General features: G+C 49.4%; 2 protein-coding genes across 2 annotated transcripts in view; both read right to left on the reverse strand.

The window, feature by feature from the left end:
- Positions 1-16081, reverse strand: part of LOC141155198 (HLA class II histocompatibility antigen, DM beta chain-like) — a 488746-nt gene that overhangs the window by 363381 nt on the left and 109284 nt on the right. The window lies entirely within an intron of this gene.
- LOC141155195 (class I histocompatibility antigen, F10 alpha chain-like) overlaps positions 14245-16081 on the reverse strand; it is a 42130-nt gene continuing 40293 nt past the window's right edge. Inside the window, exon 7 of the mRNA XM_073641928.1 lies at positions 14245-15604. Coding sequence (XP_073498029.1) covers positions 15570-15604 — 35 coding nt within the window. The 3' untranslated portion in view covers positions 14245-15569. The remainder of the gene's footprint in view (positions 15605-16081) is intronic.

Raw genomic sequence — 16081 nt, forward strand, 5'->3', positions numbered from 1 at the left:
GTAAATACCTGGTGTGTCTGAGAGGGAGGTGCCAGTGATATTCATTACTACTTGTGAGACTTTAGCAAGAGCAGTACTTCGGCCACTCTGGAGCTTAAGGCCATGTGCGGATTTGTCTGGAGTCGTCTAAAGATAAGCAATTCCCCCTGTTTGTCTACCCGTGTTGTCTATAGAGTTTAGTGAAGATCAACTAGTGCTCATCTCCTCCCTTCCCTAGCCTTAGTCATATGCAAGGGAAAGTCAGGGCGAGGCACGCGTGCGGCAATTGGTGAAGAGACAATATAGGGATGGTAGTTGAGACAGGGAGACACTAGACACCAGACTAGGAGTACAGTGTCCATTTTAGGACATGAGCAGATATCAAAATCAAACATCAGAATGATGTCAGTTTGAGGCTAAATACCCTGTCTGAGAACTGATTTTGATAAGTGATTTTATTAAGTGATTCTGACGAGTGACTTTGACGAGTGACTTTTACAACTATAATAATAATAATAAAAAAGTAAATGTTCGCTGATGGGACTTGAACCCAAAATTCTGTGTCCCAAAGCCAGTGCACTAACCACTAAGCTATAAACTCAGTTGTTAAAACCTAGGATTTCTATTTGGATATATGATTTTCAGTGCAAACTTGTCTAAAACTCATTGGGACTTATGCACAGACTGCAAGCAAGCCAAATTCAAATGATGTTTGATTTTGATGTGTGAGTCTGATGTGTGACTTTCTTCAAACATCAGAATCAGAATCACAATGACTTTTAGTCACCCTGAGTGTTTTCATGGTTGATGTCATAAGACAAGAAAAGCTATCAGGTAGTATCACTTGACTGGATAGCTTAATGGTAAGGCATCAGCCTCTGAAACTACAGTGTTAGAGTTCAAATCCTGATAGGAATAATATATATATATGAACAGTGCTAAAAATTGGGGGTGCTGTAGATGATTGTTTCAGCACATAGTCACTGGTATGATCAACTGGATACTGTTCTTCTGCCATGTTGGTAGGCAAACTGGATTAAGACTGTGACTTAATGCTTATTCAACTACTTTTACCCAGGCTAGTGCGATTTCTTCTTCCATCTCTGGCTGAATAATCTTTATCCGAGCCTCTGCTACTGCTCTCTCTCTTTTTGCCTGAGCCTCTGCGTCTGCCTCTGCTTTCTTGGCTTCAGCTTCTGTGTCTACTTTATTGGCTTCAGCTTCTGCTCTATTAGCTTCTGCGTCTGCCTCTGCTTTCTTGGCTTCAGCTTCTGCTTCCTTTTTTGTGAAGAAACATCTTATTTTGGATTCCTCTGCGTTTATGCTGGCTTCTAGTATTCTATCACTCAAGACTGAACTTGAGCAAGACGACCTGTATGACAGCAGAATGTTTAGATGAATTTGATCTATTTGATCTGGTTTCTTGCAAATGTGTAATACGGAGTTCTGCTTTATCCTTAACACTCTGCACCATGGAGTCTCTTTCTCTATTAATTCTGCTTTGCTTAGCTCAGGCAAGGCTTCACTGATATTAGAGTTTTTTGGAAAGGTAGTGTGGCACCCCAGGGGTCTGGTTTCCACAGTAATAGCAATATTACGTCTGAGAGCAGGTGGGAGGTCTCCTGGTCAGGAACCCTAAGCATGCCACACCTCCTGCCCAGTCCTGGGAGGGGAAGAACTTCCCCTTTATAAACTGGGGCTGAGGTGGGGTTAGAAAAGAAGGAGAAGGAGAAGAAGAGGAGTCCCAGACAGAGACACAGTCTGGTCTGGAGTGGAGCAGTTGCAGGAAAAGCAAGATCAGGAGCTCTGTGGGAGCAGTGATAAAAGGAGTCAGAGACTGGAAGCTGTAGAGTTCGTCCTGACTGAGGAGATCTCACCGGACACGGAGTCCGAGGCTGTGGGGACTGTTCCATACCCAGCAGCAGAAACCGACCGGCAGGGGATTTCAGGTCCTCTGGCCAAGAAACCCGAAGGCACGGTCACACGCAAGGGACCAGCACCGCCGTCGTGGAGCGGAGGCTACCAGAAGGCCCCGAGTCACCGGCCATACGGGTGAGCACCACACGGTACACTCAGGGACGTGGGCTACTTTTACCCGCTTCTAGCAAGGTAGCCAGGAAGAGTACAATTAGTTGGGGAGGCCTACAACTCCGCCTGGCCAGGGGAGATCCTATCTGCTCACGGACTGACCAGACCCCGATCGCTAGCCAGTACTCCCGGGAGGGTCTGCCTTTGCCACCAGTAAAGACCCTGAACTACACCGCAACGTCTCTGAGTGGTTCCTGGTGCCTGCGTGCAATCCTGCTATCCCCATCATCCACGTCCGCTGCCCTGAGGCCATACCCCTCCCGTTGGGGGTTATACCATCCACGCTGCACAACCGTACCACCGGCCTCAGCGGTCTGCCCTGCAGCGGCGGTTTCATAACCGCATTCAACGGGTGGCGTAGTCGAACAATATAAACATCTGCCACTAAAAACATCGCCACTTAGTTTGACACCCTGGGCACGGACCGGGTCACCGCCACGAGGACTACTACCCCCAACAGATCCGGCTCCGGGTATTCCCCGCGTGCGCAACACTACACAACATGGCCCAGGGGGCGCGTCAGTAGCATACCTTTCAGACAGTCTCTTATCTTTCGTGAGCTGTGTTCAACCGTCTAATAGCGTCTTGTAAATTTCCTGCTTCACTTTTGTAGTGTTAAAAACCCGACATAAGGGAGATGACTCATTCCCATAGACCAGAGGTCCCCAACCGCCGGTCCGCGGACCAGGACCGGGCCGTTGGGGTTTTTCAGCCGGTCCGCGGCGCCGCTGACCAGGGCCGGCGTCAGCACCCGGGCAAATGCCGGGGCTCTGAGCAGGCAGAGGGGCCCACTGGCGGTCGCGCACCCCGCTGGGCTATGGGCGGAGGAGAGCGGTGTCAGCGCCCGCCCTTCTCCGCCGCTTGCTCAGGGCCCCGGCAGCCCGATACTTACCTCTCCCCGTGCCTCCGCAGATCAGCTGTCTTCCTGCTCTGCGCTCCCTGTGACGTCTCAGGTCAGAGGGCGCGGTGACGTCTTTACACCGCGCCCTCCCCTGAGCCGTCACAGGGAGCGCTGAGCGGGAAGAAACGACAACGCTGGAGTTCGGAGCCGAGCAGCGAGCAGCGAGCGGCGGGCAGCAGGCAGCGGGCAGCAGGTAGCAGGTGAGGAGAAGGGAGGTGAGTATTTGATTTTTTTTTTTAATGTACGGAGGCATGGGGCAGTATAAAGAGGGGAGGGGGGGCATCCTGCTTGGGGCATTATAAAGAGGAGGGGTGACAGCCTGCATGGGGCATTATAAGGTGGGGAACAGCCTGCATGGGGCATTATAAAGAGGGGGGGATTCCTGCTTGGGGCATTATAATGAGGAGGGGTGACAGCCTGCATGGGGCATTATAAGGTGGGGACCAGCCTGCATGGGGCATTATAAGGTGGGGAACAGCCTGCACGGGGCATTATAAAGAGAGGGGGGGACATCCTGCATGGGGCATTATAAAGAGGAGGGGTGACAGCCTGCATGGGGCAGTATAAAGAGGAGGGGTGACAGCCTGCATGGGGCAGTATAAAGAGGAGGGGTGACAGCCTGCATGGGGCAGTATAAAGAGGAGGGGTGACAGCCTGCATGGGGCAGTATAAAGAGGAGGGGTGACAGCCTGCATGGGGCAGTATAAAGAGGAGGGGTGACAGCCTGCATGGGGCATTATAAAGAGGGGGGGTGACAGCCTGCATGGGGCAGTATAAAGAGGAGGGGTGACAGCCTGCATGGGGCAGTATAAAGAGGAGGGGTGACAGCCTGCATGGGGCATTATAAAGAGGGGGGGCAGCCTGTATGGGGCATTATGTGGGGGGTAACAGCCTGCATGGAGCATTAAAAGGGGGGGGCCTGTATGGGGCATTATGTGGGGGGGAACAGCCTGCATGGAGCATTAAAAGGGGGGGGCCTGTATGGGGCATTATGTGGGGGGGAACAGCCTGCATGGAGCATTAAAAGGGAGGGGCCTGTATGGGGCATTATGTGGGGGGTAACAGCCTGCATGGAGCATTATAAGGGGGGGACAGCCTGTATGGGGCATTATGTGGGGGGTAACAGCCTGCATGCAGCATTATATGGGGACCGGTATCCTGTATGGAGCGTTATATGGGGGCCAGTATCCTGTATGGAGCGTTATATGGGGGCCAGTATTCTGTATGGAGCCTTATATGGGGGCCAGTATTCCGTATGGGGTCTTATATGGGGGCCAGTATTCCGTATGGGGCCTTATATGGGGGCAAGTATTCCGTATGGGGCCTTATATGGGGGCAAGTATTCCGTATGGGGCCTTATATGGGGGCAAGTATTCCGTATGGGGCCTTATATGGGGGCAAGTATTCCGTATGGGGCCTTATATGGGGGCAAGTATTCCGTATGGGGCCTTATATGGGGGCAAGTATTCCGTATGGGGCCTTATATGGGGGCCAGTATTCCGTATGAAGCGTTATATGGGGGCCAGTATTCCGTATGGAGCCTTATATGGGGGCCACTATTCTGTGTGGAGCGATTCACCGGTTTCTGAGCTATTGTAGAATTTACAATAGATATCACTCATGAAGTGAAATCTTTGCATTGTACTATATATATATATATATATATTTCTCCGCCGTATCTCTGCATCATGAATCGTGGTATGTGTTAAAGGGGCCCACTGAGACTCTTTCGCCCGGGGCCCAGAAAAACCTGGAGACGGCCCTGCCGCTGACAGCTAGCTCCGCGGCCCTGCGCCTGGTCAGAGCTCGCTCTGTGTGGATTTATAATGTTTTCTGCCATAGCCGTGACAGCTCGCAGCTCCCGGCAGAGAACATTATGCAGGACGGGGTGGGGCGTCGGGCGGGTCTTAGTGACGCAGCGCTCCACAGCACAGCATGGTACCTGTTGTACGTCACGGGGCGGGTCTTAGTGACGCGGCCCTCCTGCACAGCATGGTGTGTTCCTGACGGGGTGGGGCGGCAGGCTCTCCTCACTGACACGCCCCCGGCAGAACATGTTATGTGGGGCGTGCTGGGGCAGCAGACTGGCTTCAGTGACGCGGCTCCCGGTACCAGTGTTCAGTGTGTAGCGCTGCTAAGCAGCAGCGCTGTATACACTGACGCTCAATGTACAATGCTGCTACTTAGCAGCGCTGTACACCGAGGTCCCGCCAGCATCCTCCCCATACAGCTCCACCCCTCCATAACCCCACCCCCATATGACCAAAGCCCCGCCCCCACCCCCACCGGGCCATGGAAAACTGGTCTTGCTTAAAGCCGGTCCCTGGTGCAAAAAAGGTTGGGGACCTCTGCCATAGACCATCCAGGTTATCGCAGAGCTTATGTTTTGTGGCTTGGTAATTTTCAATGACTTTTATCGTCGACTTGAGAGAGTGCATTGGTCGTGCGATTTTGTCTGCTGCAAGTGTGGGCTCTGCTTCCTGCTCTTCATAATGTTCAGAATTAGGTTGCACTTGCTGTATTTCAGTGCCGGGTGATTGTGCAGGACGTTTTTCGGCCATTTTGATTTTTTTTGGGTGCGAAAATTACATCACAGCTCCTATGGGTTACTCCAATAAGATTCCCTAAATATTTTGAGTAAATTGCGGGGGTTTACAGTCCGGGTGTCCATCGCTATGTGAAAAATTGTTCTAAAGTCTGAGGTAAAATACACAGAAAGTCTCTTTAAAAGGTGTAATCTGAAGTGAAACTGCACACAATATAATTTGTTCTTTAATTGTGTAAGCAAAGGGTTAATTTAAATGTGAAAACGCCTTGGTGACATTTGTAGATTAATGCAGACGCGCTGCGCCTCTTCTGACTACTTGCCTGTTGCTAGGGAGATTCCTGTGTGAGATGTAGCTGTGCTCTGGTGTGCAGGCATAATGCAGACATAATGACTGGACTCTCAAGCCAATTTCTGACTGTTCTGTCTCCACATAAGGCGATTAGAGGTGTAACTGATAGGTAAGATGCTGTGAGATTTGTTTTCTTTTACCTCCGTATCCAAAATAGGGAGCAGACAGGAGCAGCGCAGACTCAGCGTCCGTAGCAAGGTGCAATTCAAGACTTGGTTTATTGAAAACCAGATACAGAAATAATCCTTGATGGAACAATCCTGTCTCTTTCTCTGAAGCCGCTGACGTCGGTTGCTCCTGGTCAGAAATTGATGACTTCATTAGCCCAGTAAGTTGTTTTCTGTTTCTCAGCAGCTCTGTCTATAAAATGGCTGCCAACAGCAAGTGACCCACCAACTGCCATGCAAAGCCACGCCCAGTTTGAACCAACTTAATTGGAACGAACAAGAGTCAACGCTGAACAAATACTGGCCGGCAGATGATGACGCAGCGATAATACATTTAGCAGATAACAAATTCAGAACTCACTTCCTAATATATGCAAAAATAACAGCTGAATAACAATTATTTCGGGGGGGGGGGTGACATTTAGCAGATAGCAAATTCTGAAAGATTAGGTAAAGATACCTATTTTAGTTAGGTAGTTAGTGACAGGTGGGGAGAGAGACTGGAGTACGCAAGAGGGATTGGGTCACTGGTGAAGGTAGTAGGGGAAGACAAAGCGAGGAATCAGGTAACTACTTCTTTCGTGAACAGTTCAATGACGGAAATGAATCTTGTTGAAGTACAGGAGGGAAGGGGAGCCATGCTATTAGGGGATTGAGTGAAAATTCCTGTTGGATATTGTTACTGTTTCTTTCAAATAAGTAATCAAATCGTCAGCACTGAGGTTGGTGATCGGGAACTGCACTTTAAAACTAAAGAGGTAGTGAAAAGTGTCAGAGTTGTTTAGGATTGTTGATTAGTGATGTGATCGGGGGTGAGGGGGCTTGTATGTTTTATTACCTCTATTACTGTTTAGGAATGGGGGCAAGCACAGAAAGATGCAAAAGAAATTGTCTTCAAATTGTGGCCTAGTTTGTGCCAGTCAGGTGGTTATTACACCCAACACAACATGTCAATGTAATAATAAAAAATAAATAATACAATAATGCACATCCAGTGAAAATCAATAGTAAAACACTTCTCGTTAATATTGATGCTAGACTCACATAACCCTCCACCATTCTCCAGTGGTTGTCCTTTTTCCTTTTTTTTTCCTTGACTCTCCACATACTTCATCCAGCTACAGCAGGGGTGGGGAATCTTTTTTTCTACCAAGGGCCATTTGGATATTTAAACCATCCTTCGAGGGCCATAAAAATTATGTGCTAACTCCGTACACAAGTACGTCCTGACCCTGGCACTGGTTTCAGGGCGTAATCTTTCATTGCACGCGGCTCAGGGTTCAGTAGTGAATAATGTGTGTGTGTCACCCTACCTGGATGCCACAAGTGTAATTAAAGCTGTGTCTGAGAGCAAGGGGGAGGTTCTCTGGCCAGGGGAACATTAGCATGCAATGCCTCCTGTCTCAGGCCAGTAGGGGGAGCTGGCTGCCCCTATAAAAGCTGGTACTGAGGGCAGGGTTAGAGAGAACTGGATTGCCTGTCTCAGCTTTGAGACGTGTCCCAGAGTGGAGCAGGGACAGAAAGTTGCATTGTAACCTAAGAGGAAGTGTGGCAGTAGGAGAGAGCCACAAGCCAGAGACAAGAGGCGAAGAGAGCCTGTCTTGGCAGAGAAAAGACTTAACTTTACCAGACTTTGGTGTCTGAGGCTGGAAGGATTCCACATCCCCCAGCAGAGAACCAGCCCGCAAGGGACTGTACATTCCTTGGCCTAAGAAGCCTGGAGGCCCTGCCACAACCGAAGGGACCAGTAAAGCCGTACAAGGCTGGGAGCAGAAAGGAACCCACGTCGCAGGCCATACAGGCGAGAAAGCACGGAAGCTCGGAAACGTGGGCTGTTATCCTATCAGGAGGAGATAGTCAGAAGGAGCGCAGAAAGCACGGTAGGCCTACACCCTCACCCTGACCAGGGCCAATTTCCCCGTTGCTCTCAGACATCCAGGTCCCCTCCTAGCTGGGACTGTTTGTGGGTCAGTTTACCTGTTTAGTAAAGACCCTGGACTGCAACCTGTTGTCTGTGTGCTCCTTGCTCCTCCAGCACTACCATCACTCCCACCATCCACTATACTGCCCTGGGGCCGCACTCTTCCCGTGGGGAGTCACACGACCATAGCTGCACACCTCATCAGCCCCAGCGGTCTGCATGCATCCTAATAACCGCAATCCACGGGTGGCGTAGTCGGACATAATCAATATAACGGACTACCACTGGCCTGACCACCCTGAGCCACGGAACCGGGTTGCCACTACTACTCCCATCGCTCCCTATTGCCCGGATCCGAGTGCCCCACGGCCCAGGGGGCGAGTCAGCTTTGGCGTAGTCGGCAGGATTTCGTGCCCGCAACCACCGGGTACTGCGTGCCTGAAAAAGACTTTTGTAACTTACCTGTGGAGTCGTTTCCCGCCATCTTCATCCGTCTTTCCCGCCCTGGCAGAGCGGACGCCATTATGTGTGCACCAAAAACAAGGAGTCTACCGGGTGGTACAGGAGTACGAGAGAGTCTTTAGTAAGCACCCGCTAGACTTCGGCAGAGTAAAAGGGATAGAACACCACATCCCCACAGGGAGCCACCCAACAATAAAAGAGAGGCACAGACCTGTACCCCCTGCACATTATCAGAACGCAAAGGGCATGCTAAGAGAGATGAAAGAAGCTGGGGTTATTAGAGACAGCTGTAGCCCCTGGGCAGCCCCTTTGGTTCTGGTCAAAAAGAAAGACGGCACCATGAGAATGTGCGTGGACTATAGACAAATCAACCGTATCACTCACAAAGACGCATATCCGCTGCCTAGAATAGAAGAGTCTTTAGCCGCACTAAGATCTGCTAACTTCTTTTCTACTTTGGACCTTACTAGCGGGTACTGGCAGGTTCCTGTGGCAGAGGCTGACAAGGAGAAGACCGCCTTCACCACCCCGATGGGACTGAGCGAATTCAACTGCATGCCTTTCGGGCTCTGCAACGCACCAGGGACCTTCCAGCGGCTGATGGAATGCTGTCTAGGGCACCGAAACTTCGAGACGGTCCTCCTTTACCTGGACGACGTGATCGTCTATTCGAAGACCTACGAGGACCACCTAAAGCACCTGGCCGAGGTGTTCGAAGCCCTGGCAGGCTATGGCCTGAAGGTAAAACCATCGAAGTGTCACCTGCTGAAACCAAAGGTCCAGTACCTAGGGCACGTGGTAAGCGCGGAAGGAGTGGCCCCCGACCCTGACAAGGTCACGGCAATCAAGAGCTGGCCAAGCCCCTCGAACATCAAAGAGGTGAGACAGTTTCTCGGGTTGGTAGGCTACTACCGAAGGTTCATCCCCGGGTTCACTAAGATGGCAGCTCCTATGCAGGACCTCCTGATCGGACAGTCCAAGTCCAGAAGTCAAAAGCCACCCTTCAAGTGGGATAAACCGGAAGAGGAGTCCTTCCGCCAGCTAAAGTTGGCCCTCACTGGGGATGAGATCCTGGCCTACCCTGATTATGGCCAGCCTTTCATTCTCCACACAGATGCCAGTAATGTGGGACTGGGAGCCGTACTGTCCCAAAACCAACAGGGCAGAGAACGGGTGATCGCATACGCCAGCCGGAAGCTGAGGCCCACCGAGAGGAACCCGGAGAATTACAGCTCCTTCAAGCTAGAATTCTTGGCGGTGGTGTGGGCCGTGACGGAACGCTTCAAGCATTACCTGGCCTCTGCAAAGTTCACCGTGTACACGGACAACAACCCGTTGACACACCTGGACAATGCAAGACTGGGTGCCCTGGAACAGCGGTGGATGGCCCGTCTCTCCAACTATGACTTCGTGATCAAGTACCGGGCAGGCAAAACCAACGCCAACGCGGACGCCCTATCAAGAATGCCTCACTTACCTGAAGGTGACGAAGACCCAGAAGAGCTGGAAGAGGTAGAACTCCCCGCGTTTCACCGGTATGGAGCCACTCAACACTCTCACCGCGTGAAGGAGGAGGATCTAACAACGGTGATGATGAATCCCCTACCTCACCAAAGCTGGGCCGAGACCCAAGATAGTGACCCTGCAGTCCGCCTGGTGAAAGATCTGCTGACCCGGGAAGACGCCCGCCTAGATCCAGATGCCCCAGAGGAAGCCAAGCAGCTATGGAAGGAGAAGAGCAAGCTGTTCCTCTACGAAGGCAAGTTGTGCAGAAGGATTGTCAACCACCGGACGCACGAGCTGACCTGGCAAGTCGTGGTCCCAAGGCGAGATGCAGCTATGGTCCTGGGAGCTTACCATGACAGAGCGGGACACTTCGGTTGGAAGAAACTGGAGTTCCTACTAAGAGGAAGGTTCTTTTGGGTCGGCATGAGAGGAGCAGTAGAAAAGTGGTGCAGAGACTGTGGCCCTTGTCACCTGAGGAGGAAGGACTGCACCAGCCAGAAGACACCCTTGAGGCCCATCGTCACCACGCAGCCTCTTGAGCTGGTAGCTCTGGACCACGTCAAATTGGCTCCAAGCCGGTCCGGATACATCTACGCCCTGACAATCGTGGACCACTATTCCCGTTTTCTAGTGGTGGTCCCAGTAAAGGACTTGACAGCCCAAACAGCGGCCCGAGCCTTCCAGCAATACTTCTGCCGTCCACACGGGTATCCGGAACAGGTCTTGACAGACCAGGGTCCAGCGTTTGAAGCTGAAATCTTCCAGGAGTTCTGCAACCTCTATGGCTGTAAGAAGATTCGGACAACGCCTTACCACCCCCAAACCAACGGGATGTGTGAGAAGATGAACAATATAGTCATTGATCTCCTGAAGACGTTGCCCCTGGAGGAACGCAGCCTGTGGCCAGAAAAGTTGCCGGACCTGGTAGACATGTACAACAATATCCCGGTGAATGCTACAAACTGCACCCCGGCTTACCTGATGCGAGCTAGACCAGGTAAGCTGCCCGTAGACCTGGAGATGGGAGTCCTAATACCTGAGGACACCTCCCCGGATGCGGACTGGGATACGGAAAGGCAATTGCAGTACAAGAAGGTACAGGAGAGTGTGGAGAAGAGCCTGGCCCAGGTGAGAGAGAAGCAAGAAAGACTCTTCAATCAACACGCCCCTGCTAGTCCCCTAGAACCTGGTGAGCAAGTCCTAAAGCGAAAAAGAAGGCTACATAAGTTGGACGACCAGTGGGAAAGGGAACCCTACACCGTACTGCAGTCTGACCACGACAACCCAAAGGTGTGCGTGATCACCAAGGACGGAGGAGAAACCACTAGTGTCGTCTCCAGAGACCACCTCAAAAGGTGCCCCGAGCAACTCCGCAGTGCAGAAGAGGATCAGAGTGACCTTGAACCCGCAGAGGACAAGGAAGAAATGATCAGCACCGTTCTCGGAGAGTTCCCTCAGTCCTGGACTCGCATAAATGATGCCATAGTGGTACCTGTCCTGCATTTCCTGCAACCGGCCCAGCAACAACCAACACCAGAGCCGGAAGGTGAAGAGGAGCAAGCGGTTCCAGAGGCAGAAGAGCCTGTTCCAGCAGCCCAGGAGAGTCAACCCTCTGCTGACAGTGAGCCTGCCATGCCTGCGGTAAGCCAAAGAACCCGCAGACAGCTGCCTGCCCTACCTGTACATTCAGCTGGTAGATGTACCCCTAACGCTAGTGGGGAAAGACAGGTTGGTCCTCCACCAGACAGTGGGTTAAGGAGGTCAACCAGGAGCACAAAGGGACAGATACCCGCTCGCTGGAGAATATAGAGTGTACTAAATTGTAAATAACCTTGTTGCCAAATGTTGAAATGTTTGCTAAAGTTACCTGCATGTTTATTAATAGTGTGTTTCAGTTTCTTGCAGCTACCGTAAGGACTCACAGGTTATGGACTTTTTATAACCGGGACCTTGTGTGGACTGCATTCTGAGCCTAACCCAGGAATGAACTAAGACTGTGAAGGACTTGGGGTAGGACAGACCCCCACCTGGTTAAGGCTCCCCTTTGTCTTGGTGATATGGACACCCGGTCACAGACCACACTGTGACCTAAAGAACTCAATTTGTGCGTCGTCTGTCTATTAATGTTTTATTGTTATGCATATTGTCTTTGTTTACTGTTTAGTCCCGGAGTACTAAATTTCACTAGGGGGGAATGTGTCACCCTACCTGGATGCCACAAGTGTAATTAAAGCTGTGTCTGAGAGAAAGGGGGAGGTTCTCTGGCCAGGGGAACAGTAGCATGCAATGCCTCCTGTCTCAGGCCAGTAGGGGGAGCTGGCTGCCCCTATAAAAGCTGGTACTGAGGGCAGGGTTAGAGAGAACTGGATTGCCTGTCTCAGCTTTGAGACGTGTCCCAGAGTGGAGCAGGGACAGAAAGTTGCATTGTAACCTAAGAGGAAGTGTGGCAGGAAGAGAGCCACAAGCCAGAGACAAGAGGCGCAGTGAGCCTGTCTTGGCAGAGAAAAGACTTAACTTTACCAGACTTTGGTGTCTGAGGCTGGAAGGATTCCACATCCCCCAGCAGAGAACCAGCCCGCAAGGGACTGTACATTCCTTGGCCTAAGAAGCCTGGAGGCCCTGCCACAACTGAAGGGACCAGTAAAACCGTACAAGGCTGGGAGCAGAAAGGAACCCACGTCGCAGGCCATACAGGCGAGAAAGCACGGAAGCTCGGAAACGTGGGCTGTTATCCTATCAGGAGGAGATAGTCAGAAGGAGCGCAGAAAGCACGGTAGGCCTACACCCTCACCCTGACCAGGGCCAATTTCCCCGTTGCTCTCAGACATCCAGGTCCCCTCCTAGCTGGGACTGTTTGTGGGTCAGTTTACCTGTTTAGTAAAGACCCTGGACTGCAACCTGTTGTCTGTGTGCTCCTTGCTCCTCCAGCACTACCATCACTCCCACCATCCACTATACTGCCCTGGGGCCGCACTCTTCCCGTGGGGAGTCACACGACCATAGCTGCACACCTCATCAGCCCCAGCGGTCTGCATGCATCCTAATAACCGCAATCCACGGGTGGCGTAGTCGGACATAATCAATATAACGGACTACCACTGGCCTGACCACCCTGAGCCACGGAACCGGGTTGCCACTACTACTCCCATCGCTCCCTATTGCCCGGATCCGAGTGCCCCACGGCCCAGGGGGCGAGTCATGTGCACATGCTCACAGAGCAAGAAGAAATTAATGTCCTTGGGCCGGCAGCTGTATTTTGACGGCCACCGGCCCAAGCACTGTGGTCCCTGGGAATCTGCCTGGGGCCAGATAAAAGGTCATTGAGGTTCCCCACCCCTGACCTACTGTATGAATCAAATGTAAATGTAAATGAGCATGTTTTACCCTCAGTTCTCCTTCCCAGAATGCTCCCAAACCTCCATCTCCACCCATGTAAACAGATATTCTCAGAGTCCTAACCATCCTCTTTCGTGATTTTCTCATTTCTATGATTTACCACTCCCTTCTTACGTCTACAAGATTTTTCTTGGACTGACCCAGTTCTCTGGAATGCTCTTTCTGCTTTTAAAATGTTTAGGTCACCTCTCCTATTCACCTAATTTCCGCTTTACCTTGTCTAAACCTAAAGATAACAAGGACAACCCTATTCCCTTCTGCAGGGGGCCCCAACCTGTAGCTCGAGAGCCACATGTGGCTCGTGGGACCATGATGTGTGACTTGCGGCTGTCTGCCAGCTTGGTGCATTAGCATCAGGTGTAGCAATCAGAATATATCTCTAGATGGTGACCTTTGTATGTACGGTGCACAGAAGAGCAGGTCTGAATGGTTGTAAGATATGAAACCCAGTGGAAAAGTTTTGGCTGTCATTATACCGGTAATGGGGGCTCTGGGTGTCATTATTGTGAGTGGGGCAGGAGCTGGATGTGGTTCTCGACCCTCTTTCGTAGCTGAATTTGGCTTTCAAGGTCAGAAAGGTTGGGGATCTCTGCCCTACTGTATCCTATTTTTGGATTGTTATTTCTCCCCCTCTCCCCCATTAAGTGTTGGCTTTGGTGGTGTAACACCATTGGGCCTCCTTTATCTAAAGGACTGTCTGTGTTGCTCACAGCAACCAATCACAAAGCAGCTTTTGTTTTTATCAGCTCTGGTGAAATAAAAGTTTTCATGGGCAACAAAGTCAGTTTTTACTTTTAGACAGGTTTGATAAATATGCTTTGTTTTATTTTTGTATAATTTGCATTTATCCTGACATGAACAGAACAACGAAGGCTTCCACTGAATGACAACAAGTAAATGAATGCAGAAATTCAGGAATAGAAATATATATTTTATTTTTATATGCCATCGGAGACTTTCTTTAATATATAAAAAATATATAAAACATTTCTAAAATATAAGAAAATAAAATGAGTGCAATGCTTACAGGATATGCGCATGTGTGCAAACTTTTAAAGGGGTTTAGCCACTTAATTTTAACAGGTGTGTTTTGGCCAAAACTTTGTGTACACTTATTATTATATATGTATCACAGGTTCATCTCCTGTACTGTGTTCAAAAAAATATTAAAATGATGCAACTTTACAATAGGTCTTAAGTAAAAATGTCAATGGCACAACCTTCCTCCACAGTGTAACCTCACAGTCTCAAAACTTCTTCCACTAGTCATCTACCTCGTATTAAAGTATAGTTAGTTGCACAGTCAGTAGTAGAGGAGAGGATGACTGCAGGATCAGACGACGCAGAGTTTGGGTGGTATCCATACGACTTTAGGGCTTATTCACATGTCAGTATTTTATCAGTGTTTGTTTGCCAGAACCAGGAGTGGAACTTACAGAGAAAAACTATAATTGAAAAACTGACACCTGTTCTGTGTTCTGGAGACTCTCCCGGTTTTGGCATAGAAATACTGATGAAATGCTGATCGAAAATACTGATGTGTGAATAAAGCCTTATAAGAATTTTGGATAGGGATTTTCTGATATAGACCAACTCGGTAAGGATATGTTCACACTGAGTGGGTTTCTGTTGTAGTATTAGCGCTGACTTACCACAAATTATACCACCAGCAAACTGAAAAATATCACATGTATGGAGCACACACTGCACAGATTTACTAAAGGTATCAAATTTTTACACAATTTAAACTTAGACTAGTCCATACTGTTAAGATAAATTGAAATGGTGTAGTTTAATTTTTTTACCACCTATTAGTTGACTTACTTTGCGCCAGAAATTTGCATCAAAATGTTGTTTTTTTATTTTATTATGCATGAGCATATTAAACCACACTACTTTCCTGCAAAGCCATCCACCAGCACAGGGGCTCAGTGGTTAGCACTGTACGGTGGCTCAGTGGTTAGCACTGTTGCTTTTCAGTGTTGGGGTCCTGGGTTCAAATCTGACCAAGGACAACATCTGCAAGGAGTTTGTATGTTCTCTCTGTGTTTGCTGGGTTTCCCCTGGGGTATCCAGTTTCCTCCCACACTCCAAAGACATACTGTCAAGGAATCTAGATTGTGAGCCCCCATGGGGACAGTGATGATGATGATGTCTGGCACTGAGGAATATGATAGTGATATAGAGCTTCTTAGATGCAGCAACAAAATAGAAAAACTTTTTTTTCACAATGCCACCAAGCGTGCTTTCTTCTACATTTTGATGAACGAATCTTCTGTGAAGCAATCTGAAATATTAAAATACATGAATATATAAGGTCCAGCTTTAACCCTTCACAATTGCTCATCACATTTAAAATTATATTTAATATTAGTCACAAACATTTTATAAATTACCTTTATATTTTTACCAAAACCCCCTCACATCTCCCTGACTATCTATTTCATCCCAATAAACTAATAAAGTCCAGGGAAAAATGGAGAATGATTTCTTTACCCTGAGACCGGAGGGTGCAAGGGGACCGTAAAGGGGTTCTCTGCTGAAAACAATTTATCATCTATCCATAGGAATTGTGATTATATATTGATCAGTGGGGTCCGAACTACAACCCCTGGCAAAAATTATGGAATCACCGGGCTCGGAGGATGTTCATTCAGTTGTTTAATGTTGTTGAAAAAAAGCAGATCACAGATATGGCACAAAACTAAAGTCATTTCAAATGGCAACTTTATGGCTTTAAGAAACACTAAAAGAAATCATGATA

Source organism: Phyllobates terribilis, unplaced genomic scaffold, assembly GCF_046119375.1.
Source record: "Phyllobates terribilis strain yellow unplaced genomic scaffold, ASM4611937v1 Scaffold_7__3_contigs__length_470593459, whole genome shotgun sequence".
NCBI lineage: Eukaryota > Metazoa > Chordata > Amphibia > Anura > Dendrobatidae > Phyllobates > Phyllobates terribilis.